General features: G+C 47.9%; 1 protein-coding gene across 1 annotated transcript; it reads left to right on the top strand.

The window, feature by feature from the left end:
- The first annotated feature begins 812 nt into the window (after window positions 1-812).
- On the top strand, window positions 813-26600 carry FBP1 (fructose-bisphosphatase 1). The gene is made up of 7 exons (XM_047700458.1): window positions 813-1156; window positions 12112-12274; window positions 14532-14624; window positions 19932-20072; window positions 23276-23413; window positions 24459-24578; window positions 26211-26600. Exons 1-7 carry the CDS (start codon window positions 987-989, stop codon window positions 26400-26402), a joined length of 1017 nt encoding a protein of 338 aa, XP_047556414.1. The 5' UTR covers window positions 813-986; the 3' UTR covers window positions 26403-26600.

Raw genomic sequence — 26600 nt, 5'->3', positions numbered from 1 at the left:
AAATGTGGTTCCACGAATCATTGTATTAACCGGCTTAAGACAACGGTGTGGTGACTGTGAAGAGATCAGGATGTAGTCTACGGAGTCTCTGGTCTCAATGTGGCATTCTGGGGACAGTTCCCTGTCTCTGCGACTGTTTGTGTGTGTGTGTGTTTTGCCCAACACAGATACAGAAAACTGTGGTCTCCAATAGTTCTGGATTTCTAGGAATCATGAAAAGAGGAGGCCTGAATGAAGACTCCAGCCACAGGCCATCAGACCAGTGAGGCAAAGGGAAGCCACTTCTCCCGAGGTTGATGAGAAGAGACCGGTGGCAGGCCACGGGGGTTGGCGGGGAGCAGAGAGCAGGGGTAGGCGGCGACGGGTCTTAGGGGCCGCGGGGACGGTGGTCGGCGGCCAGAAGCGCGAGCTCTGAGACCCTGGGGGCAGGCTGGAGTGCGGGCCTCCCAGCACCCCGCGCCGCTGGGAAACCTGCCGTAACCTGCCGAACTTCGGTCTTACAACTCGTGGCGAGGGGTGAGGGCCGACCCTCCGAGGCGGGGTCCCGGTGGGCACTGAAGGAGGTCGTGCAGGTGACCCTGAGCACCAGTCCGCCGAGCCGGGGGCCGTGGGCAGCCGGCGCCGAGGCGTGGCAGGGCGACAGCGCAGAGCAGGAAGCGGCGAGGGGGGCGAAGGGGGCGGCCGGGGGCAATGCCTGCGGCGGGGATCGGCGTGGGCGGAGCCGCACTCGGACAGCCGGGACGAGGCCCCGGCGCGGAGGTGTTCCGGAGGGCGGGGGTGGGCGGCGACCCGCGCCTATAAGCTCCCGGGGAGGGCGGAGGAACCTGGCCTTGGCCGGTGAGCCTGTGAGCCGTAGGGAGGTTGGTCGCTGTCTTTCTGTTCTTCCGCTGCGTTCCCCCGCCGCTGCCTGTGTTCAGGCGCTACCACTTGTGTCCCGCACCTGTGCCCCGCACTCGCCGCCCAGCGCGCCGCAGCCCGGCCTTAGAATGACGGACCAGGCGGCTTTCGACACGAATATCGTCACCCTGACCCGCTTCGTCATGGAGGAGGGCAGGAAGGCCCGCGGCACGGGCGAGATGACCCAGCTGCTCAACTCGCTCTGCACGGCGGTCAAAGCCATTTCCACGGCCGTGCGCAAGGCGGGCATTGCGCACCTGTGAGTCAGGCCTCCAGGCCATTGGACCACGTCCTGTCTGTCTAGTTGGGGATTTGTCTTGGGAGTCCGTGTGGTCTCCTGGTCCTGCTGTCAGCCTGCCTGTCCGATGGGAATCTAACTTTCTCTCTTTTGGTGGCTTCTCTGACAAAGTTTTCCCAATTGCACCCAAGTCCTGGTTCCCCCGCCCTTGAGTTTGGGAGTGCTCTCACGGCCGGGGCGGGGGGCGGCACCTGGCTCACGGTTGATACCTGCCTCCATTCTGCAGTCCTCGCTCCTGGGCTGAGCAAGCTGCTTTTGCACCCGTTCTCAGCCGCCGCCTGGTGAAACATTGTGGGGAGCCCCCCCCCCCCTCCAGCCCCAAAAGTGCCTGCAGCGGTGCTTCCTTTCCCTTTCTCTGCCTTGACCTCCTTCACTCCCTCTGGAATTGGGCTTCCAAGTCGGGTTTGTTATTTAGTACCTCCTTGACCCTAAACAAGTCCCGTTAGGAGCAAAGGAAACCTAAGTCAAGCCGGGAGGAAGCCTGCACGCCCAGAGCGATCAGGAACAGCGGTGTTCATGTGCAAAGGGCTGCGGTAGGTCTGGGGTGGGGCCTGGATTCTGCATTTCTATGAATGCAGAATTCCACCTTCTGTGGTAGGTGGAGCAGATGCTCAGGTTTTGCAGATCACGTTGTGAGTAGTAAAGGAGTTGTGGGATGTGGGGATTCAGTGGGCATCTTATAAGGCTTTTTGTAGGTAACACCATACATTTTGGTTCACTTTGATGTGCACGTGTATTTTAACACTTAGACTGATCTTCGTTTTAGTTGAAGCTAAAGGAGTTTGACTGCCCACACAGCTTCCTAACATTTCCTGCTCTTGAACACTACGGAAAAGTCTGCGATGCTCAGCTGATCTGGAGAAGGATGACCCACACAACCTAGATTGCTTTTCTGGAAAGCCGTTCTGCTTCAGCCCCACGCTGTGGGTTGGTGGAGCTAACCCTTAAAGGAGTATTGATGACATTTATTTACAGATGTCAAGCACAGACAGGCCTTGCTGGGATTGGGATGAGTATGTTAGGAAGGTGGTGGCTACGTTACTATTTCGTCTAGAGCCCTTCTTAGTAATACATTCCTATGGAGATTGGGCTTTAGGAAGTACACTGGGTTAAAATCTGAGTTCAGATTTAATTCAAAAGGATTATAGGTGTTTCATTGATTTCCTTGCCTTGGAGAATCAGGGAGCTTTGTTATAGTGAGCGCTTGGCATTTCTTCTATTTAAAAACTGTCAGTACCTTTCACCATCCCCAAAGGACTCAGACATAACAAGATCTGGTCTGAGGTGTATCTTCCCCACTTTTTTCTTTCTTTCTTTTTTGTTTTGTTTGTTTTGTTTTGTTTTTTGTTTTTTTTTTTGCTGTTGGGAAAGATCTTACTTGACAAAGACAGAGTGAGAGAGGGAACATAAGCAGGGTGAAGTGGGAGAGGGAGAAGCAGACTTCACTGAGCAGGGACCCCGATCCCAGGACCCTGGGACCATGATCCAAAATGAAGGCAGATGCTTAAGACTGAGCCACCCAGGCGCCCCACTTCCCCACCTTTTAAGTAACTTCAGATATGGGGATTTTGTGTACAGGGATCTGGACAAAGAGGGCCAATTTTGGCTAAATAAAATGCGTATTTTTAGGCTAGATAGTTGTAAATACCAGGTTTAAAAAAAAATACTGGTGCTGCTGTTAACTTTACTTAAAAAGTTGCAGTCCTTGGTGAAAGTTCCAACCACTCAAAGGAACACAAAGGAAAAAGGGAAAGCACCCCCTCATTTCTGTTTGCTGGGGTACCAACTTTTAATTTGTTGGCCATTTTCCCATCTACTACTTCATACTCAATCTAAACTTACATATGGGTATGTTATTACATAGGCCTACATGTAAATAACAAACAAATGGCATTGCATGTAATACATTTGCACTTCACTTTCATCATTCAGTAACATAACAGCATTGAAATCGTGAACATTTCAGTGTCGGGACTTAAATCCATTTCCTTTTCTGTAAGGGTTCTGTAGGGTTACATGATCTATTCAACTCTTCTCTAGGTTTGGCTGTTTGCGGATCTTTGTTTCCAGTAATGTACCTATGAAACAGGGCTCGATGCCTGGTTGTGTGGGTAGTGACAGGGTATGGCCCAGCATCTGGACCCTTCCATACTCCTGTGGGAAATTCGTCTATCTTCGTATGATGTGTAGTAAGTTGGGCAGATAGCAGTAAGACAAGATCTCAAGCCAGGGCTCCAGATCACATTCATTATTGGAAAAGGCCAGTGTGCCTGCAAGTGACTTGGCAACTACGCCTGGAGGCTTGCACTGGAAGGCCACATATCCAGATGGCAAAAGAAGGTTGCAGGTTTGCAGGAAGCTCACAGGGACCTGCTTAGGGAGCTCAGCCATGAAGTCTCAACCAGGGACCACAGCATCAGCAGTTTGAGAGTAGAGCCTGGAGTATCCTTTCGCTTTCTTGCTCTTGCTCGCTAGCTCTCTGTCAACCAACAGTTGATATTGTAGCCAGTTTTTCTTGTTAATACAGGCATGGAGGGGCGCCTGGGTGGCTCAGTGGGTTGGGCCGCTGCCTTCGGCTCAGGTCATGATCCCAGGTCCTGGGTTCGAGCCCCACATCGGGCTTTCTGCTCAGCGGGGAGCCTGCTTCCTCCTCTCTCTCTGCCTGCCTCTCTGCTTACTTGTGATTTCTCTCTGTCAAATAAATAAATAAAATCTTTAAAAAAAAAAATACAGGCATGGAATCCTAGAGTTTAAGCCGAAAGACTGAGAAGTCACCCTGTCCAGCCCTCCTTTGTACAGCCTAGGACCCTGAGGGCAGGGGAGATGAGGTGAGTGGGCCTATTGCCCAGGCTGGGGACATACTACACATATTTTTCAGAAGTCACTTAAATTCATACAACTCTAAATCTCACCTATTTTATTTTTCTTTATTTTTTTAAAAAAGATTTTATTTATTTATTTGACAGAGATCACAAGTAGGCAGAGAGGCAGGCAGAGAGAGAGAGGAGGAAGCGGGCTCCCGGCTGAGCAGAGAGCCCGATGCGGGGCTTGATCCCAGGACCCTGAGATCATGACCGGAGCTTAAGGCAGAGGCTTAACCCACTGAGCCACCCAGGCGCCCCGTCACCTATTTTATTTTTGAGGTAAATTCAGAATTAAACCTCAAGGAGCAATTGACCTAGAAAACTTGTTCTTGAAGCCTTATTATTTCTTTGTTTCTGGTTCCCCTCTACCCACTCCCCAGAGGGAAGGGATGCTGATGCCTACAATGGGCGACCAGCATTTTGTTCTCCCAGGAGAACGGACAGCAGCTTGTTAAGTGGATCTGATGAATTCCTGGTTCAAATGAAGTTGTTGCTTATATCTTCGTCTTCACTCCTTCGGGGGAGAACGTGGTTCTCCAGTGGCTTAGGCTTTTGCTTTGTACGTGTCACCAAATCACTGCTTGAAGAATTCACTGGTTCTTTTTACTTAAACAAAATGTGTTGAACACCCGCAATGTACAAAATTCTAGAATGGAGATGAGAACAGCTTATGCTATTAGACCAGGATGGAATTTGTTACAAAACACAGTAAAGATCTTGAAAGGTGCTTTCACAGAGGTTCCAAAAATGCAGTGTGGATGGATGCAAAGGATTGTGGGGCATCGAGATAAGTAAGCATTGGCAGTGGGCAACAGTCCTAAGGCCTGGTGGCTCTGGAGTGTTTTGAGCTGGGCAAGTTGTGCAAGGGAAAGTGGTGGGTGGGAAAACATTCCTGGAAAATATGCTTATTTGGTTGGACTCAAGCCTAGAGTGTGTGTGTGTGTGTGTGTGTGTGTCAAATTGTGAGTGCATTGGGGAGCATCCAGTGGCTGGGGTGAAGATATTTTGGGGGGTACACATAGGGGGCAGAGTACAAGTTTCTGAGTAGGTCATTGGTATGATTAGTGACTAATCTGGGGAGCATATGGCTGAAGTACAAAATTGGGAGACAAAGCTGAAACATGGGGTGAACTCATTCAGGGTGGAGGGGTGAGGAATTGGAGGCGATAGCCTAGGGGAAAGAGAGCCTAGGGGAAGTCTAGAGTGTGGACTGAGAAGGGCAAGGACACCATTAAAACATGAAGCAACACAAAAACCAAAAACAGAATTCCAAAGCAGAAGCTGGTTTTAGAGGCTGGGGATGGATGGCAAGATCCCGACATTTTGGAAATGGTGAACTTGAGGGGTTGCTGGAGCTCTGCCCAGTCCAAGGTATCACGTCCAGCCTGCAGTTGGGGGAATTAGGCCATGAAGCCCTGCCTCAAGATTGGGACACAAGCTTTTGGTACCTTCGCCCTGAGGCAGGAGAGGAAGAGAAGAAAAAATCAGGACCGGATTTTGTAGAACAGGTACACACAGGGTTTTCAGAGCACATTTTAGGGAGTAGTGGAGCCAGGCTCAGAGTCCTGGCTCTGCCATTGAATTCTGTGAGGATTTTGGCGATGGATGTCCTAGCTCTGAACCTCAGTGTGTCCTCACTTGTGAGATGGAGACCACTGTTTGTTTTCAACCTCAGAGTTGGGTGAGGATGAACCGAGTTCGTTAAACAGGTGCCCATAGGGTTGTCATTTTCCTAGGGTGAAGATTATGATTATATATATATATTTTTTTTTTAAAGATTTTATTTATTTATTTGACAGAGAGATCACAAGCAGGCAGAGAGGCAGGCAGAGAGAGGAGGAAGCAGGCTCCCTGCTGAGCAGAGAGCCCGATGCGGGGCTCGATCCCAGGACTCTGAGATCATGACCTGAGCCGAAGGCAGCGGCTTAACCCACTGAGCCACCCAGGCGCCCCAGGATTATGATTATATTTTTGTAAATTGATACATCTTTGTTTGCTTTTTAGTCCTTAGTAGTTGCCCCATACAGCCCTGTACATCTCCAGGCCTAATTTCCAGAATAGAATGTTACATATAAAAGCAATGTTGTACCATCAGATTAATTACAGGAAACCTCCTCCTGTATGTGTCCAGAAAAGTTGCTTTTATGTATGGGGCTCTCCTAGTGGTCTGATGGAAGGGAATAATCACTTCAGTTTTAATTTTGGAATTAGCAGATCGGGTAACATGTTTATTTCCAAATTTGCCGAGTTTGACATTAAACTCTTGGAACGTCATCAGATGTTTTATATATAATCTTGAATTATCTTCTCTATATTACCAAAGAGTGACTTGTAATTTCCTTTCCATGCCAGAAGCACAGCCTGCCCCAGGGCATCCTTTGCCCACCTCGAGCTGGCATGAACACAAGCAAAGGTTGGGGTTTGTGACCTTTGAAAGCTGCTCTGGTTGGCATCTCTTCCTCAAGGAATTTCTGCTCCGACCCTTGGATATTTCTGTCTGGGTGAACGGTTGGTTATTTACCTCGGAATCAATAACAGGTCATGTTACCCTTGACATTTGTGATAAGGATTACATAATAATCTACCTTCCTTTCTCTTCAGTTGGGTGTTCTGAAAGTGAGCTCCATCTCTGGTTCTTCTGTTTGCCTGGTGGCTGGTGGTGTGCTGCCTGCTTCACGCTACCTTGTTGATGCTGGGAGGAAATGCAAAGGGAGCTTTCTTCCTTGGGAGGAGCGCTGCCTGCCTCCAACCCTTGTTGAGTCTTTGGAAATGTTGCTCAAGGTGGCTTTCCCCTGATACCATGAAATTGCAAACTCGATGGCTCATCCATCATAGAAATAATGTGCAAATTTGAAACAATGCCAATAATTTCATCCAGATTTCTAAGGCTTTTAAAAACACTGGTCAAATTTAACCTAGGCTTTTTATTCATTTAGGAGTTCCCTATTGTGTATGAATTAAAAGCAGTGTAGCTTTTTCAAATTTTCGGTGAGGTTTATGAAATACAAAGGAAAGAAGAGATACTGTGGTAGCAGGTCTTCAAACTGATTTTTGCTCCCAGCCTTCAGAAAGGGGCATGAAAGGGAACACTCAAAAGGGCTCAAACCCTCACAGGAATGCTTCCCACCCTTGAACCGCTGGGATTGCCCGGCCAACTAATTTGAATAAAAATGAAGTGAAAGTTTAGGCATTTCAAATGAAAGACCTCCTCAGTAGGACTAGGCTCAAAAGTAAACTTCAGGTACTTTTCTTTGTGAAGTTACCTGTGACACGGTTCTGCCCTGGGTGACTTCCAGAAGTTTCCTGTCAAACTAGTCTAGAGGTCGTGGTTTCTCTCTCCCCTATATCAACCAGAGTTTACTTAGTGGATGCCTGTGGGGCTCTGTTGGGGACAACAGGGCTGCTGTTCGGTGGCATCAGAGACTAACCTCATCCTTAAAGATCTGGAAGCAGAAAGAACCAGGTAGTTGAGACACCTTGATACAGAATCCGTAAGAGGGAAAGGCAGACTGGACCCAGCTGTCTGTCCTTGCTAGGACCCGCCTTGCTTCTTAGCATGGTTGTCTTGTTGCCAAGGAAAATTGGATTGGGAGTGGGATGATTACATTTTTTGCTCACTGGCCTATATATGCCAGGCTCTGTTCTAAGCCCTGCCTCCCCATATACTACGAAGTAGATACAGTTAACTTAATTCCCGTTTTACGGTCAGAGATGGTAAGTGGCTTTTCCAGGCTGGCTTAGCATGTGACAGAGCTAGGATTTGAACTTAATGACGGAGTGTCCCAGCCTCTGGAGTAAAGCCAGTAATATTCCCTTTCCTTCTGGGATAACTTGAACTTAGGAAAAGCTTCCTTGGTAAATCGAGTCACTTGATTCAGCTGATCAAGTTAGCAAAGGAATGTCTGTCCCTGTGTGATCAGGGCCCAGCTGGTACTCTGTCGTCCTCCTGGGTGGTGTGGAGGAGGAAGCTTTAAAGTTTACAACTTGCTTGAGTCAACCCATTTCCTTCACTCTTTGGAGTGTTTCTTTCCCCACTGACCGTAAGGCAGGGTTGGCCTCTGGAAGGCTTTTTGGACAGAGTGGTGTGATGGTTTCCCCACAGCCCTGCAGCCTCCGTTGCTGCCTGATTCGGACCCCAGGGAACAGACATTGGGAACCGATCTGAGAAAGAGCCTGATGGTGTGTGAAAGGGTGGTTGGTGCCACAGCAGCTGGCACAGAAGTTGCTTCTAAACCAGGCCAGGCTTCTGGCCTCGGCTGGGCCATCCTGTAGGTCTGCCTAGAATTCCATTTTCGGGATTCCAGCTGATCTGCCTTGCAAGCCCTAGTTCAAGTGGCCGGACACAGGCGCGGGCACACGCTTGGGCTGCCTGCTTGGAAGCCAAGGGCCATATCTGCGACCAGTCTGTCGGCAGGTGAAAACTGCTCTCCCCTCGTGGCCATCAGAATACATAACGAAGGCCCTTGTCATCTATCCTTTGCAGCCTTTGAGTAACAGTGACTGAGAATGAAGAAATTTCTTGTTTCAAGGGGGTTTCTGAGAACTCGGGGAGAAAACAAACTCCATGTGCTCTTCAGCTAATTAGTTCCTGGAGGGTGTTTCTGGAGGTTTTGCTCCTCTTGTCAGAGTTGCTGGAGACTTGCTGGCATCCAGCTGTTCACTGAGCTGTGGAAACCTGTTCCTCAGGGCCGCTGTACAGCTCTTCCGCCGGCCCCTCCTGGAGCGTGTTGGAGAAGCCTGACTGAGCATGGCCTTGTCTGGCTCCTCATCCCTAAGCAAGTAACACAGGGGACAGACACGAGTCATGGCTGACTTCTCGTCCCAAGACGAAATGCAAGGAATATACTAGGTTGTAATTATAAGGACATGGCATCTGGGAACTCTTTCTCCTGAACCCTGATTCTACCTGGCATTCCTTTCCTGTGCCTTGAAGACTTTTTTTTAACACCAGGTCTCACCAGGGGAAAGCCTCCCACCAGATATCCCAGGAAAGTTACAAAGTGACTGAATTTTGAGTTTGAGGGGCCCAGAATATTCTCTCCTGTGGTTTTTTTTTTTTTTTTTTTCTCCCAAGGTTTTAGTTATTCATTTGACAGAGATCACAAGTAGGCAGATAGACAGGCCAAGAGAGGGGGAAGCAGGTTTTTTGCTGAGCAGAGAGCCTGATGCGGGTCTCGATTCCAGGACCCTGAGATCATGATCTGAGCCGAAGGCAGAGGCTTAACCCACTGAGCCACCCAGGCACCCCCCCCCCTTTTTTTTTTTAAATGCTTCACAAGCAACTGGAGGATAGTTGGGAAAGGGTCCTTTTGGTTAGAACAGGAGGGATCTTCCATGGGGTCAGGAGGAGGAGCGAGAGGTAACTGCCTGGCCTTGCAGGGGACTTGAATGGGAGAAGTGGCTAGAGATCCGTAGCAGCTGGGCAGGGAAAGTGGCTGTTCCGGTGCTAGGTGTAGCGAGGTCCCCAGAGTATTCATCCGCAGTGTGTTAAATCGTGCACTTGACCTCGATGGCACACAGGGTGCCACCCTCTGTGACCCAGAACAGGAGCTCAGGACCCTGGAGCAGCAGTGAGGAACCTGGCTGGTGGTCTCCACTGTTCTGCAGCACATCCTGGTTTGTCTGCTCACCAGGATCCAGCTCTGGGAGGGCAGGGATCTCAGCTGTCTTGCTCTGCACTGTAAGCCCAGTCCTGAGAACAGTTCTGGAGGATGATAGATACCGGGAAATGAAGGAAAGCTCAACACAGACCTCTAGGAAGCCTTTGAGAAAAGGCGCTGTGGCCTGTCTCCTCTTCGCCCATCTTGCTGGACGAGACACTTAACATGAGCAGGCGGGACATGGGCGGAAGTGTGAAATAGGCCTTTCCATGCCTGATTCTGGTGCCCTGTCCCTCTGCCCCAGCCTCCCAGGCCTGGCAGGCTCCATAGGCCTGCCCCTCTGGGGACCATGCCAGTAGCTTCTCCCAGCTCTCCAAGTTGTGGAATGACTTAAAGTTGGTTGCTTCTATATTCATTCCTCTGGACTCAGGGTTTTGCTTTCCTCGGTGAATGGCCTTCATTCATGCTGTGAGTAATTTATTGAGGGCCTCTATGTCCTGGGACACAATGGAAGAAAGCATAGCCTCTGTCTTCCTCATGGGAATGAAAGATCAACCAGCCATGCTGACATGATGGGGGTGGGGTGGGGATGAAGCTTAGGGGTCTTCCGAGACCCACCCTCCCCTCCCGCAGCAGGTGCAGCATCCTAATAAGGGCTCCCTTGAGAGAGCAGACAAGGTGATGCATGTTTACCCTCCCCTGGTAGGTGCCAAAGGCTGTGCTGACCGCTTGCATGGGTCGCTTCATGGAATCCTCTAGCACAGCACAAAGTATCCTTGCCTCAGTGGGCACACGTGTCAGAGGAGACAAAGGACAAGCAGCTTGGCAGTGGTGAGGTCTGAGACAGGTCCCTGTCAGAAAGCTCAGGGTCCTTTCCATCAGCCTGTCTGCCTGCCTGAATTAGTAGTGACTTCAGTGAAGACATCTCAGGCTAAGAAGGAGTGACAGTTAGGGCCTCTGGGGCCAGCGAGGGAGATTTGTTTGGGTTGGTGACCTTGCCAAGCTCACTCTCCACCTAGAATTGCCTGTCTTTGTCCACCAGCATCGGCCTCACAGTTGAGTGAGAAAAAGATAATGTGTAAAGGGGACTGGGCTACAGCTGCAAGTGTGGCCGATGGCTTGGTCATTTACTCAGGAACGAGGAGCGACAGGGTGGGAAGAGGAGCAGTGGGCTGAGGGCTGGTGGGGTGCAGGAGATGCGGTTTCCAGGTGGGCTAGGGAACGATGTGAAGGCGACACCGGAGGTGGGCTTGCTGTGATGCCGGATTTACCTTCTGGAGCCAGTCAGGCCAGGCGAGGTGTTTGGGATGGGACAGTCTCTGGTGTTGGCTGCGTTTTCGTTCAGCCAGAGACAAGCGAGTTCTGTCTGTGAGTGCTTGCAGGAGCTGAAGCGGGGGCTACTGGGACTGCCAGTTCTCAGGCGAGTGCTCCTGGCCATCTCAGCCAAGGCCTCTGGAACCTCCCTTGCCAGCCACCCTCAGCTAGCTGTCAGGCGGTATCTTCACTTCCTACCTTCCCTTCCCACACCCAGTCTCTCTTCCTGGCCTGTGCTTCTTTTCTCTAAACCTTCACCCTCCTTCCAGTGTTCTGTTCAAGCCTGGCTAGGACAACCTGCATCTTCTCCATTCTCACAAACTAGGCTGCATTTTGTTTGCCCAAGCCACTCCAGTTCTGGGAATCACAGCTGAGGTACAGATGCCTTGAAAGTAGAATCGAGACTCCAGAGTCTTCTCTCTGGCAGCCCAAGGACTCCTGCCAGGGGTGGTAGCACACCAGCGAGGGAGGCCTGGCCTGGAAGTCTAGCGGGCTTCTCACCTCTGCTCTGCTTCTCTGGTTTGGACAAGCCTGTTAGATCTGCAGATGAGCCTCCTGTTTTCCTCTATAGAATGAGGTGGTGGGGCCAGTCTGTATTGTCTCTTATGAACTTTCCAAGCTGTAAAATCATAGCATCCCTTGGCTTAGCTCACATGTCCGGTGCCGCCCTATCCAGTAGTTTCCTTGCTTGCTGTACCTCTCAGCTGATTGATTCTGGGCTAACCTGTGCATTCAGGGGAAAAACTGGTTTTGGGGGTTGGTGAAAAAGGAATCAGTCTTTTATAATGAAGTACAAATCGACACTATATTTGTGGTAAAACTAAAATTTCATGGAGGAGTGTGATTAGGGAACAATAGCCAAAAAGTCTTCTCAGAGGCCATTGAAGATAAGGTTGAGAAGCGTGGATTTACCCACAAAGGTGTGCTGGGTACTTGACAGGTACTTGACAGGTAAATACCTGCTCTTGAAATTAGGAGTCAGTCGGGGGGATGACCATTCTTTTTCTGTGTCTCCCAGACCCCTCGTCATCCTGTTTCCTAAATCCTGCTAAACACCTGCTTTCAGTGGGTTTGTTAGGTGCATTGGTGTCTATTCGGTTGGTCATGGCTTACATGTTTGTGACTTTCTTCCCTCTAGCTATGGAATTGCTGGCTCTACCAATGTGACTGGTGATCAAGTGAAGAAGCTAGATGTCCTTTCCAATGACCTGGTTATTAACATGTTAAAGTCATCATTTGCCACTTGCGTACTTGTGTCAGAAGAAGATAAGCACGCCATTATAGTGGAGCCAGAGAAAAGGGTGGGTCTGAATGTCTCCTGGGGGTGGGGGTTTTAATGTAATCATTGCACTAGTTTTGTAAATGACTCAGCTCAGCCAAGCTCAGACCTAGGAATCATCCTACGTCCATCAGTTACCTTTTCACAGATTCTACCTTACTACCATATCTCAGGTCTGTCCTCTACTGTCCACGCTACCACTATAGTTAAGTGCATTATCGCCCTGCCCCCTGTATACTCACGCATTAGTTAGACTCATACACTCATACTCCTCCCCACCCCTAAATTTTTGTGTTCATGTTCAAGGTTCTTCAAAGTCTGACTTCTGTTAACTGCCTCTTCTTCATCTCTGCCCACCAAATAGTCAGCCTTCCATTCACCTTTCCTGCCAAGTCTAAACTTTCAGTTCGTCACTGATTCATTCATTACAGTCTGTTGGGATCCCATTAGCTTGATTGCTTCTTGAAGACAGGTATGGATTATATTCTCTCTGCATCCTAGCATCTAGCATGTATGTGGCTGCTTGTATGGGCTTGACAATAAAGTGTGGAAAAAGTGAAAGTATAGTCAGCTTTTGAAGAAAAACAATTACAACTAAAAAAGTTGGAGATGGGATGTGCAGTTCTATGGGCTTACCATCTTTCCCTGTTCGAGATGAATGGGGACAGGAAGGAGGAGCATTAGGGGGAAAAAAAAAAAAACACCAATTGGAAGATGAATTTAAAGAGGTTGCCTGGTAACCCAGTTTTGACCTTTGTAAGAGGGGTAGGGAGCCACATCTGATGAGCTTGTTTTACATCATTCCTAAAATACCACTTCATGATTTAAAGTTCATGTTTTTCTCTGCTGGGTTTCTCAAGGCAGTTGGCAGTTTTAGGCATGTGGATTGAATTTTGTTTAATATCCTCTATCAGTTACCCCAAACTTCCCTGACTAGAATGCGCCTTGATAATAGGCATGTTTCTGTTTTCCAGATGACAGTTTCTTCTGCATGGGGAGGGTGATTTGTTAAGAGCTATAGGTCAGGGAATCAGGGAAACCTCTTAATTTGATGCAGAAGATCTAAAAACCACATCTTATAGTGGCTAATCTGGAGATGGAAAATCCCCAGTGGTGTACTGGTTAATTCTCCAAAAAAAAAAAAAAAAAACAAAAAAAAAAACCCAAACGAAAAAAAAAACCCCAAAACCAAAAACAAAAAACCCAAAACCATAAAATCCTCTGGGGTGCCTGTGTGGCTCAGTTAAAAAGGGGACTCCTTATGTCCTGATCTCCAGGTTTTGAGATTGATCTCACTGTGCGCTGAGTGTGGAACCTGCTTCTTTGCCTCTCCTTCCATCCAAATCTGTGCATTTGCTCTCAAAAAAAAAACTTGTTCTGACAATTTCAGCCATGTGAATGAGCCCCATAGTATTTCAAGCTGCCAACATGACATCACACTGAAGGCAGAATTTTTTTTTTTTTTTTTTTTTTTTTGACAGAGATCACAAGTAGGCAGAGAGCAGGCAGAGAGAGAGGAAGGGAAGCAGGCTCCCTGCTGAGCAGAGAGCCTGATGTGGGGCTTGATCCCAGGACTCTGGGATCATGACCTGAGCCAAAGGCAGACGCTTTAACCCACTGAGCCAGCCAGGCACCCCTAAAGGCAGAGTTTTGGGAAGAGATGTGCACATTAGTACTTGGACACTATAGAAACCAGCTCCAGCATGTCACTGAAAATCTGGTTTGAAGAATGAAATTTTGGTAGTCCCACCAAGACACTGGGATCCATTTGGGAATTGCAGTAGGGCTATTGTTGGGAACTCTGCACTGCTGCAACCTCATGGCATCTGTAAGACGTGCATGAAAGAAGTTCTTTTAAATAGCCTTAATGTCACCTTTGCTTCAGCTAAAGTATTTCATGTTTTTTTTTTTTTTTTCTTTTATGAATAAAGAGAAATTAGTGACCAGGCTTGTTTCTTTTTTTCCTTTGGCTGCCAGGAAACTCAAACCAAAATCATGATTCATCTATATCAACAGTGTAGGAAATTCTGACTGACTTTTCTGTATTTCATCATCTTCATTTGTATCTGCTATTCTATTATGTTTTCTCTGCCTAGTGATCCTTTGGGATAAATAAACTGTTCATGTTCTGTATGCCACCTTCCATTACAGAGTATAAATCAGACTATTTCTTGAACTTTCTCCTAGATTCCCTTGTTTTATCATCTTTGTATATACATTGCTTTGTTATAATTTGAAAAGTTCTATATTGTAAAGTTGTTTCCTTTTCCTTTGCTCAGGGTAAATACGTGGTCTGTTTTGATCCCCTTGATGGATCTTCCAATATCGACTGCCTTGCGTCCATCGGAACAATTTTTGGCATCTACAAAAAGGTGAAATGTAATAATAATCAAGCCCTGGTTTGAGATAAAAAGTTAAGGCTGACATGCAGTACTCTCTCACTCTTGGTGGAGTAAGCAGAACGTATGTCATGAAACTCTGAGGCTTGACATAGGTTTGTATCTCAGGTTCTGACTTTTCCAGCTTGCTTGATGATCCATTAAGTGGTTTAAAAGAAAATACAGTAAAACATGGGTGGGAAGAGAAAGATACTTCACCTTTTTTTGTTTTTAAGATTTTATTTATTTATTTGACAGACAGAGATCACAAATAGGCAGAGAGTTCTGGTGGGGAGAGAGGAGGAAGCAGGCTCCCTGCTGAGCAGAGAGAGCCTGATGCAGGGATGAATCCCAAGACTTCCGGGATCGTGACCTGAGCGGAAAGCAGAGGCTTTAACCCACTGAGCCACCCAAGCGCCCAATATTTCACCTTTTTAACTCTGTTGCTTTTTCTTAAGAGAGTCAAGTATAGATCAGTTATAGTGATCATACTGTATAAACTGCGACTTATGACTATTAACAAGAGATTGTCAAAATTGTCCTTTAAATCCTCTGAATCGGGTCTGGAAACGAAGACTCCCTGGGGCCAAATCCAGCTTCCTGCCTGGTTTGTATGGCCTGGGAGCAGAAAATACCCCCTTTTATTTTGAAATGGCTGAAAAAAAGTCTAAAGACGAAGTTTTATGACGCATGACATTTATATAAAACTTAATTTTCACTGTCCACAAATACAGTTTTAATGGCGCATGGTCCACCCACTTGTTCACAGACTGCCCTTGGCTGCTTTTGGGCTGCGCCGTGCCAGGTAAAGTAGCTGTGGTAGAATGGTGACGGCAAAGCCTTGAAGGTTTTACTGTCTGTCCTCTGGAGAGCTTGCTGTGCGGTGGTGCAGTATGGGGACGGGACTCCGGCCCCGGGTATTTCTTGTGTGTGAGCGCCTCGCCTCCTGCCTGCCTTTTCCTTGTGCGCCCAGTGCGTGTGCATTTGGAACAACTCAGGTACACAGATAAGTGAAAAACAGAATGAAGGCCCATGGGCCCATCGTAAACATTGAAATCTAAAGTCCGTCATCCCGGCTTCAGCCCTTGTGTATTTTAGAAATAAAACCTCACAGATGAGGTTGAGCCGGACCCCGTTTCTTCATCTCAGTGTATGAGGCAGCTTAGTTCAGCGGGCCTGTGCATTTCCTCCCAGCCCTCTTCTTCAGATGGAGGCCACAGCTTGAGACCGCAGTTCTACCTTCCTTTTCCAGAGTGATCTGTTGTCCAGTGTGGCACGGAATCTCCTTCTAGACACATGGTCCACCACGGGATGCTTCTCTTCCCTCTGCACTCACAAAAAGTGCATTTTGCTTTTTTGTCTTGGCCAAGAGGCAGATCCACATCAAGACAGGTCGAGTCATAGAAGGTTCTAGGGCTCGAAACAAAAAGGCAAAGCCAACAACTCAGCTTACTTTCCAGGTCAGACCATGAAACATACCATTCGTGTTAACAGACACGGAGGGAGGTCATTTTCCCTACGAAGTTTCAGATCCATAGTAGTGCAAGAGAGGTTTCTAGCAAAATGCTTCTGTGAGGGAAGCCGCCTTCCTCGTTAATGACTTAACCAAAAACTACAGGGCTGCTGATGTTGGCTGGCCCCCGTCTCTACCCCTAAGCCTCCTCAATAAAGACCTGGATCTGGACCAGAAAACTAGCTGTCAACTAAAAAAAAAATCAAACCAGCTTGCAATAGAAGCTTGAGTTACGAATGCTAGAACTCAAGTCTTCGTGCTATCTTAAGAAACCTGAAGTGGCTCTCTGAAACATTTAGAGTATGACCCCCACGTTTATGCCATCGCAGTTTTTAAACGTTACTGGTTGTTTGAAACCATTTTGAGGGCTTATGGGGCATAAACGATTGTTCTGTCTGATGCTTCAGAGGACACATTTCATGCTTTCTGCAGTTCTGGTTCTGGGCTAGAGGTCATCTCCGTGGGCCACAGCATTGGTAACTGAACCTGGCACTAGTGATCAGGTCTTGCCTACGTGATGCCTGGAAACTGGTTCCAAAGGTATCTCAAAAGGCACATGGTTCAGTGTCCCAGGTAGTTCTGCTGTGGAGACACCAAGAACGAGGGAGAATTCTCCTGAGGTTGAGTGAACATCATGGTTAGAATGTTCGTTCATATATTGAATCAACCTATCTCCCTAATGCACATTTGGCCTTTTAGAGCATCTGAAAATAAGGTCTTGTGTTTGTTTTAAGTGTTCGGAATTGGCTTTCCTGCCCTGACTTCCCACCCTTTAAAACATTTTTTAAGGTCAACATCTGTCACCTATGAGATTCTAGATCTCTCCCTAGTGTGGTCAGCCTATACTGGACATACTCTGATTTGCAACATCCTTTAAATATATCCAGTCCCCACAAGTAAACACAGTTTAGTTTAGGGCAAAAGTGCTTTAGCAGTTTCAGAATCCAAGTCCTTTAACTGAAAGGAGAGTTATTAATTAATAACCATATGGAATGTTGTTACTTGACCCTGACACAGTTCTATGGGACCCCGGGCAAAGTAACTCTGCCTCTTGTTTCCTTATCTGTAAAGGGGAGGTACTGAAAATGAGAAATAATGCCCTAAAAACTACTGGTTTTCATAATTAGGAAGCCCAGTGGATAGATGTGCTTCAGGTGCTGCTGCATTCAGGGACTCAGACCACACCATCAGGAGACACTTCTGTCCACTATGTTCCTCCCTTCAGGTGGAGCAGGTCCAGGCTCACACCCAGCTCTCAGTGAGTTCAGTGGAAGATGCAAGCCTCTCTCCCCACAATTCCAATAGGAGTGTCATCTCAGTGGAGTTGATTGGCTTGGCTTAGCTTAGGTCATGTGGCCATGCCATAGCCAATCACTGTGGCCTGAGACATGCAATGATTTGGTTGGCCAAGGGGTCATGTGGCCACCTGAGAGGCAAGGGAGGCAGTATCTCAGGAGATGAATGTGCCGATGTGTGGCGAAGAGTAGTGGATGCTGGCCAGGCAAAAGCCAACCCATCTTCACCGCTGATCATAAATGCAGGGACCCTATCCCGTTATATGTATACTTTTTGTAGGCTAATTGCGTAGCATGATGATTGGTGAACAGTATTGGCTGAGTTATGGGGACACTTGGAATGCTCTATGAGCCCTTCCAAGGAGGGTTGGCTACTCTGGGGAAAGACCATCTGGTGACAGTGACAGCCTGTCCCCACATTGCCAGATAACACTCCACCGCCACCACCTCAGGTCTCCAGGATCCATGGTGTCTACCTGTAGACCCTTTGGTGGGGAGTAAGACAAACCAATAATCTCCAGTGGGTTGTGGCCTGGGAAAGGCAGAGAAAGGCGGGATCTGGGAGCTTTCTAATTTTGGCCAAGGGCTTTATGTGACTTGGTCATCCCGTGAGCCTCTGCATGGGCATGTGATGGATCCTTTGGAGCAAAGGCCTTCCCTGCTGGGGTTTGAAGGAAGGAGTTCATGGATTAGAAAAACCAGGCTAGGAAAGAATTTGCTGCCTCATCCATGATTCCATGGCATTGTTTTTCTCTTGAGTGTGTGGATCCTAGACTATGGTACCATTTCTTTTAAAAGTCAGAGGATAAAATGACTACATGACAACATTTCAGGAGAGCCTGTTAACTCTTGGCATCTTTGACAGAGGCAGGCATGGATGGTTCTAGGTGAGGTGGACCTCCTGGGGGATTTTCTTAGTGGAGAAGTGATATTCCGAGTCGTTAGTGGCTCCCAGTCAACTTGGTCTACATATTGCTGGTCTGATTGCTCAGCGCCCTGGCAGGGTTAAGTAGTTGCGGATAGAGGGGATAGTTAGTTGGAAGCCCGAGTCATCCCGTATGTCACCAGCTTTGAATGAAGCTGGTTCTTTTTTTTTCAGGCTGGGCATTGGTAAAATTTGGAGTTCGGGTAACAACTCATTTTTGATACTACGTGTAGTCTGTATTCAGAGGCAGTGCCCTGTTCATGAATGCAAACTAAATCAAATAACTTGACCTAACCCAACCAGCCAGCCACCTTATGTGAAAACCATTTATCAAACCGAGGAGTGGGGATGAGGGGGGAAAGGAGAGAAAGGTCCTTAGGATTCTGCTTTTTATATAAACTTTAGTGCTAGAGTCAGGGTGGGGTACAGTAAAATGCAGATTCGCAGGAACATCCCCCTCCTCACAAAGTCAGGCTCAGTAAACCTAGGCTCTGTTCCTAGGATACGTGTTCAGAAGTTGCAGGAAGAAATTACCAGGAATGTTTTTGCTGGGGATGACCTCCATCCCCAGGGCTGTGATACAGATTCCCGTACGTACTTTCGGCCACTGGAATCTCTGGCTGGGGAGAAGAATAAATGAAATTGGCAGAAGTTGCCCATTTTCATTTCTGTTTAAGTTCAAGTAGAGAGTATTTGAGCTGAAAGATGTATTTGGGCTTGTTTTGAGGCTTGACAAGTCAATCAAGTAAACGTTGCTTAGGAGTCATCCTCTTAAAGTGTCCCCTTCCTTAGTGTGAAACTATGGTCACATGACCCACTGGGCTGTGTTTTTAATGAAGCAGGAAAGATGACAGTGCGTGTTATGTTCTATGTGTAAGCGTTGCTTTCTCCTGTTGGTATAGTTGTGTGTGTGTGTGTGTATTGGTACTCGTTTGTGGTGTGCATGTATTTTTTTTTTACCGTGGGTGTTGCCAAAAAAATGGAAAGCAACTGCCCTACCCTGTACTCTGACACCAGAGAGAGAATTCCAAGTCCCTGCATTTCTGAGAATGGCTGGATGTGGGAGTGCCCACTGTGGCACGTGCCACTGCTGGTGAGAGCTCATAAAACGGATTTCCTGGCCAGACAAGAGCAGTCCTGCAGCCCCAGTGTTAATATGCTTAAACAAAGATGGGGTAGGCAGATGGAAGACATTGATGCCTGTAATAAGATTTAATTAGCGGGACCTGGCAAAAGGAGTGCTTTTTTTTTTTTTTTTTGGAAGTGATAATGGAGAAATGAAGGAATCATCAAATTAGTAAAACTGGAGGAGGACCCTGATTGGAAAGAAGGATCCAGATGCAGGAAGTCTGCGGTGGAGGCAGGGGGCGAGGTGGCGGGGGAGGACAGGGGGCGGGGGCGGGAGGTGGCTGCCATGGTAAATACAATCAGGATATTATTGATGTGTGGAGAAAGGCCGCATCTGGGAAGATGGCCTGTGGCATTAGGAGAGGGCACCTTGATAATCTCTGAACTGGAAAAAGGACACAAAATAAAAAAACATTATTTTGTTTTCTTTCTTGTCCCAGAGTTCAACTGATGAGCCTTCTGAGAAGGACGCTTTGCAGCCTGGCAGGAACCTGGTAGCTGCTGGCTATGCCCTGTATGGCAGTGCCACCATGTTGGTCCTGGCCATGGTGAATGGCGTCAACTGCTTCATGCTGGACCCGGTGAGAGACCTGTGGGAGTTTGAGTGTTTGGCTGGTGACTGTTTGCAAGGTTGTCTGTTAACTTGTGTGGAAGGGTGGGGGGGCGGTATGTAGAGGTGGGAAATGAGGCCCACAGAAGGCCAGAGATGGAGTGGGCAAGGGGCTGAAGGAGATGGAGGAACCATGTGTATATCATGAGAAGATGACTGAGGTGAGAAATAATACAATAATGTGGAAGAATAATACTCCATAGCATAAGAGGGAGTCTTTGTTCCACGATTAATTCTTTAAAACAGACATTATTAAAATGACTGAAATTCCCATTGAGTCCAGGCAGGCCATGTAAATCAGTGAGGTGTGGGGGATGGGGGTAAGGAAGGCCAAATGCAATGGTGGGGACAGGGTAACCTGGAGAGGTCTAGCAGTTGTTACTATTGGGTAATAGGGGGCCCAGTCTAGCCAAGGCTTCCAATGGCTCGAGAAACACTGGATTTAAAAAAAAAGTATTTCTAGATTTGTAAAACATAGTGCTAGCCAACTAAAACGCATTTATGGACCAGATGAGGCCTGTAGATGGTGTCTGTGCCACCCACTGTGTCCAGGACTAGCTCGTTTTGCAGAGGTGAATGGGTGACCCAGCTGAGGGAGTGGATTGCATTGTTCCTTCAGACAGAGCTACCAGATCAGTGGCTGTTGTGGGTACGCCATGAAGGCTCTGTGAACGCCTGATGAGGCTCTGATAAACTCAAGGAAGAGAAAATAAAGGAAATGAGGATAAGTCCTCATTTCCCGTGATAGAGAAAAGCTACTTAGTGGAGAGGAGCCCAGGGTGCCGTGAACAATCTTCATTAACAGCTGGAATTTATGGGCAATTTCTTCCCATGTGTCTGTTACTTGGAGTTACTCAGGTAGATGATAATTTCAGCGGAGCCAATGAATTGCAGAAACACTTTGACTATTTGGCCCAAGTCAACCTCCCATTGAACATAGAATTCAGTACATGGGCATGTTCATCATGAACTTGATTCAATGCCCCAAAGGGAAAAGAACTGGGTTTATAAACAATTTTAGTTTTAGACATGTCCTCCTAGGACAGTAATGAGACCTTAACGGGGTGCTTTTTGTGGACACACTGAACATAGGGTACACAGAGCTGGCGGGAGACAGACAACGGCAGGAGTTGGCAGGAGACAGGTAGCTCTAGGCTTTGCGTATGTGGCAGGTCATAGCGATGAGGATGTAGGCTGCCTTGGCCCCCTGTACTCTTGCACAACTGGACTTTGGCTCCTTGGAAGTACCAGCGTTTAATAAATAAACAAGGGTAGGGGAACAACACTAGATTAAGCCTCCAAATGGAGCTACCTCAGGGGAACACAGTGGTAGCACCAGAGCAAAGTTCACCCTGAGTCCAGTGTACTGTTTCTGGAATCACTGAAGTCTGTAGATGTACTGGTTTGCCGAAGATTTACTGCTTCCCCAGGCATTCTTCTGGTGACTTCTCTGTTCCCTTCGAGTTGGTAGACGTGTAGAAGAAATGAAATCTTTTCCAGGTCGTAGACTGGTGTGTCTGGGAGTCCGTTTGTTTCTGTGTACATAATGGGCTTTGGCCGTCCTGAGACGTAATGGCTCCACAGTGTTTTGGAAGAACAGCGCAGGTCTGCTGTAATAGTCCCCTGCTGGGGCCACTGCTCATTAGCCCACCGCTGGCCCCTGCCTGGGGGCGAACCTTGGACCCCCTCAGCACTTTCTTTTAATTTTGGCTGGCGGTTTCTGCTCCAAAGACGGAGGCAGCTCTCTGCATCTCCAGCAGGCTTGAACTCTCAGAAGGCTTTCAGGCTCTTGTCTGCATGTGCAGGAGACTCTGCTCCTTCACATCTTGGATGCTCTGGCTGGGTGCCAGGGTGGGCCGTCTTGGGGGAGCACAGTTTTGGGACCCCTGCAGCACCCATTGTGCGATGGTTGGCTTTCGACACTACTTTTGTAAAGATACCTAGTTTTCTGATTATAAAAAAACGTTTCTACAGAACTGCGGTCAGAATATTTAGAAATAAAAAAAAAAAAATTACTCATGTGAAACCTTTCAAGGGCTGCTGTTAATTCTAGTGTCCTTTTTCTCCTCCTCCTCCATCCTCCTTCCTACCCTCCTTGTCCTCCTCCTGTCTGTCCCCTCTCCCTCCCTCTCTAGATCATAGTCCCAACCTGCAGGAAGCACTCTCTGCGATGGGGGTAAATGGCTCAGGAGAGGTGTGTGGCACCTCTTTCTTCTTAACTCTTGTTTGCTGGGTGCAGCCCCCTCCCAACCAAGGCAGAGCTTCAAGGGCACATGGGAACCCCAAACTGTCCTCAGTCCAGAGCAGCAGGAGTTAGGTGACACACTCTCCCCAGATTCCAGTCTCCTCTAAAGCCCCTCAGCCCTGAAGGCATCAGCTCGGCGGAACTTGGTGGCAGGACTGAGTTCTGAGAGATGTTTTGCAGATCCCGAGCAAGAGCACCTGGATGGAGTTAAGAGAGGCTGTGAGTCCACACTCCGGATTCTTTCCTGTGGTAGCACACAGAAGGGAAACGCTGGTGTGACTCCCGTGCCCACCACAGTTGGTTCGTTTTGTTTTGTTTTGTTTTTGCAAAATGGTCTATTGCTTTGCACACACATTTTCTCCCCCTTCCCCGCCTTGAGGGCACAGCTGTTTATTTTCTGTTATTTTATTATTATTATTTTCTCCTCATGATGAGTGTACTTTTTAATCCCTGCTCCTGTCCCGTCCTCCCCCCACCATGCCCCCCCCACATCTGGTCACCAGCAGCTCTCTGCACTTAAGAGAGTTTCTTGGTTTGTCTCTTTTTTTTCCTTCGCTCATTTGCTTCTTAAATTCCACATGAGTGGACACAATGCTTATTCTTCCTCAGGTTTTGCTGCTGTTCATGTATTTCTGCTGTTTATGTATTTCTGCCCCCCCCTTCATCTGTTTTCTTTCTCGTTTCACATTTGAAAGGCAAGTCAAAAGGTTTCCATCACTTGACAACATCTGCGGAGCCTCTTTTCTCCTCCTGTTTTCCTTTTTTGCCCGCTGTCTCTTCCTTGGGCCTGTTCACAGTTGTGGAGTGGCAGGCCAGGGATAGTGTCCCAGGGTCCGGAGAAGCCACACCCTCTGCCTGCAGCCTCGGGGGCACCTGCCCCGCCCCCACACAGGCCTGGCTCATCACCTCCATCTCCTTCCTTTTTTCAGGCTATTGGAGAGTTTATTTTGGTGGACAAAGATGTGAAAATCAAGAAGAAAGGGAACATCTACAGCATCAATGAGGGTTATGCCAGGGAATTTGATCCTGCTGTCATGGAGTATGTCCAGAGGAAGAAGTTTCCCTCGGTAAGTGAGGGCTGTGTGGAAGGCCCCGGTAAGTTACGTAGGAATCTGTTGGTTCATGATTTACCCTGGAGGCTACAGGTGGCAGGAATGGCCAGAGCTTGGAGTCCGCTGTGCACTGACCCCATGGTGAGGTTTCCACCTTGTCCTGGGGACTGGAACTCCTGCTCTTGGATGTCAAAAGTCAAGAGGGTCTGTTGCAGCTTCTACTGCTTTCTCCTGGCAGAAGAAAATCAGAAAACGAGGTCAGCCAGATGAATGAACCCATGGCAGTAAAACATTTCCATTTCTGTGGTCCCTGATTTCAGATGGTACAGAACATAGTTCTTGAACCGAGGTTCCTTCCCCGGGGTGGCCGATGGATTTCTAGCAGCTGTCTCAAGACTGAGCGTGTCCATCTTGGTACTTTCTGAAGAGGTTACAAATCACCGAATACAAAGAGAGGAAATTGTTGTTCACAGAGCCTGTTCTTTGTAGGAACATCTGATTCATTGTTCTACTACTCAAGGCCATTGAAAGCCACTGTGTGACGAGGAGGAAGCCCAGACCTTGTTAGGATGACATTCGGGGCCTCTGGGCTGGCCCGAGGCACGCTCTCCCTCTTGCTTCTCTCTTCTCCTACCTTGGCCTGCATTGCCCCTGAACCTGGGCCCATGCAGTGCACCAGCTTCCTCCCCAGGCCCCAGGTCCCAGGTAGACAGCGGGTGCCTGTGGGTTGCAGGCTTTGCTCAGACAGTTCCACCCCCTGGCCCAGCTCCTTAGCTTGGCAAAGTCCTCCTCAGCCGGCAGGGTTTGTGATGTCTGTCCTCACCCGGTAGTCAGAATCAACCACCTCCTGGAGGCTTCTGCATGTTAATTTGAGCATATTAGATGTGTAAGAGGCTATCTGTCTCTGCATGTGGGGCTCAGGATTTTCATCACATTTCCTGGCACAGCTCCAAACGCGCACATGGTAGGTGCTCTTTAAATGATCGTTGAACTGGATGAACAGAGAGGACACACACACTTTCTTCCATACCCCTAATTATTGCTGGTCTTCACCTTGCAGGACAACACAGCCCCTTACGGTGCCAGGTACGTGGGCTCCATGGTGGCTGATGTCCACCGCACCCTGGTCTATGGAGGGATCTTTCTGTACCCCGCGAACAAGAAGAGCCCCAATGGAAAGGTAATCAGATACCCTGAAGAGTGGTTGAGAAGCAGTGGGGTCCATTTTGTAGCATAGGGGATTTGACTTGGAAAGAGAGAGAGAGGAGCTGTGACATTGCTGTTAAACTCGGTAGTACGATGCGGAGGATGTCTGGGGCATCATTTCTAGATTGGAGGTTGTCTTAAAGGCAGGTGATAATCAGTGGGAAATGGTCCGGGGAGAGCCCTTCCATCACTAAAGCCACATCACAGTGTTATGGTCAGGATGGATGCTTCCACTGGGGGGCTTGGGCAAAAGGAATGCCATTCACAGTGTGAAATGAAACCGTTCAGCTTCATTACCAAGGCAGAAAATAAAGTATGTATCTAAATAGAGGTTTCCTTTGATAGCTTTCAAAAGGCGTTAAATAGAAATAACTAATGAGCTGACATGGGCTGCTTGGAAACGATACCTTCCTAGGGAAGGAAAGAATCTCTGGGGAAACCTAGAGCTTCCAGGTGAGCTGTTCACCAGCAACTGCGCTGATAAATGCCCACTGTGTCGTGAAGCCGTGGGAGCTGGGGTGGAGGCTGGGGTTGGGGGCTCTGCTTGCGTACGCTGGCTAAGGGACAGCCCACTTCGTCTTCTCTGTGATAGAGTCTTTCCTTCCCAAATACTGTCCCTTTGCTTTCCCCAATAGATTGTCTTTTATTTTTTTTAGTATGTGAGAGAAGGAATGGGAACAATAATCCCTTCAAGATACAGATAGAAATGTGTATATTCCAGATAACATTCACGTGTCTGTGTACAGTCGTTGGAAGGTCATTGAAGGCCGTCTTATTTACTTAAACCACTGCTCTTGCCATCACCACCTCGGGACTCTCAAGCTGTGTGATTAGCCTACTCTATAGTGCTTTCCTTAATGCCTCAAAAAATTGTTTTAACGCACATACTGAGGTTCCTCCTTTTTTCCGCCCTATTTTGCAAATCTGGCCATGACACCTGTATGCAAATACAGCCAGGAAACACCTGTGAGAAGCTGTCTCCTCAGTAGGCAGACTGCATGAAAATGCAGATAATAAAAAAGTTAATATTTAAAGTAAATGCCAAGATGGATAACAAACTAAATCCCAACCCTGAAGCCTTCGGAGAATTGTAAAATGAATGTGTACAGGTTTGCAAACAATATTACACTGTTTGGAGGAGCCAATCTGCATTCCAGATGTCTGCAGCCAGACACTACCATGGACGTTTAATGCTTTTAGAATAGGCAAAGCTCCATCCAAAACACACAGTCACTCATTAGGTCCAGTTTCCGTGCTATAAAGAGAAGGGAACCATTAGTTCTGCCAAAATGTCATTCAGTCCTGAGTCCAGGTGGTCTTTCTCAACGTTTGCATAAGACATTCTATTGTTGGCTATGGCTTGATGAATGGCTTAATTCAACCAAGTGGTTAAATTAAGCATTAGGTCTTAAGAGGCAGCCTTCAGAGTGAGGGTGAGGACTGTTAGAACCTCAAAGACGGAAAGGGAGAATATCGGTTACCTTGGAAACTCCGACCAGCTCTGTACTAGTTGGCTACAGAGTGCATCCCTTATTCTATTTAGTAATTGCTGGTGTGAGCGTGTTGCTCTTGGCTTTTTGTTTGTTTGCTTGTTTTTTCCCCCCAGTTGAGACTGCTATACGAAGGTAACCCAATGGCCTACGTCATGGAGAAGGCGGGAGGATTGGCTACCACTGGGAAGGAAGCTATACTGGATATTGTTCCCACTGACATCCACCAGAGGGCGCCAGTCATCTTGGGGTCGCCTGAAGACGTGAAGGAGTTCCTGGAGATCTGTAAGAAGCACGCTGCCAGATGAAGACCTGGCCTTGCCAGCACAAAAAAGAATCGCCATTTATCTTGGACCTCTCGTCTTGCACAGTGCTGCCCCTTTCTGACTACATCCACAGTCCTAGACAGCAGAAATAAAAAGCATGGGTATTTTCACTATCAAATGCAGTGTCGTGCCTGGTGCTGTCTTCCTATCCCAGTAATGCTGCTGAGGGCGTATTTTGAG

The sequence above is a fragment of the Lutra lutra genome, chromosome 13, assembly GCF_902655055.1.
Source record: "Lutra lutra chromosome 13, mLutLut1.2, whole genome shotgun sequence".
NCBI lineage: Eukaryota > Metazoa > Chordata > Mammalia > Carnivora > Mustelidae > Lutra > Lutra lutra.
The sequence above is the reverse complement of the archived record's forward strand: the minus strand, read 5'-3'. Positions and strand labels throughout refer to the sequence as shown.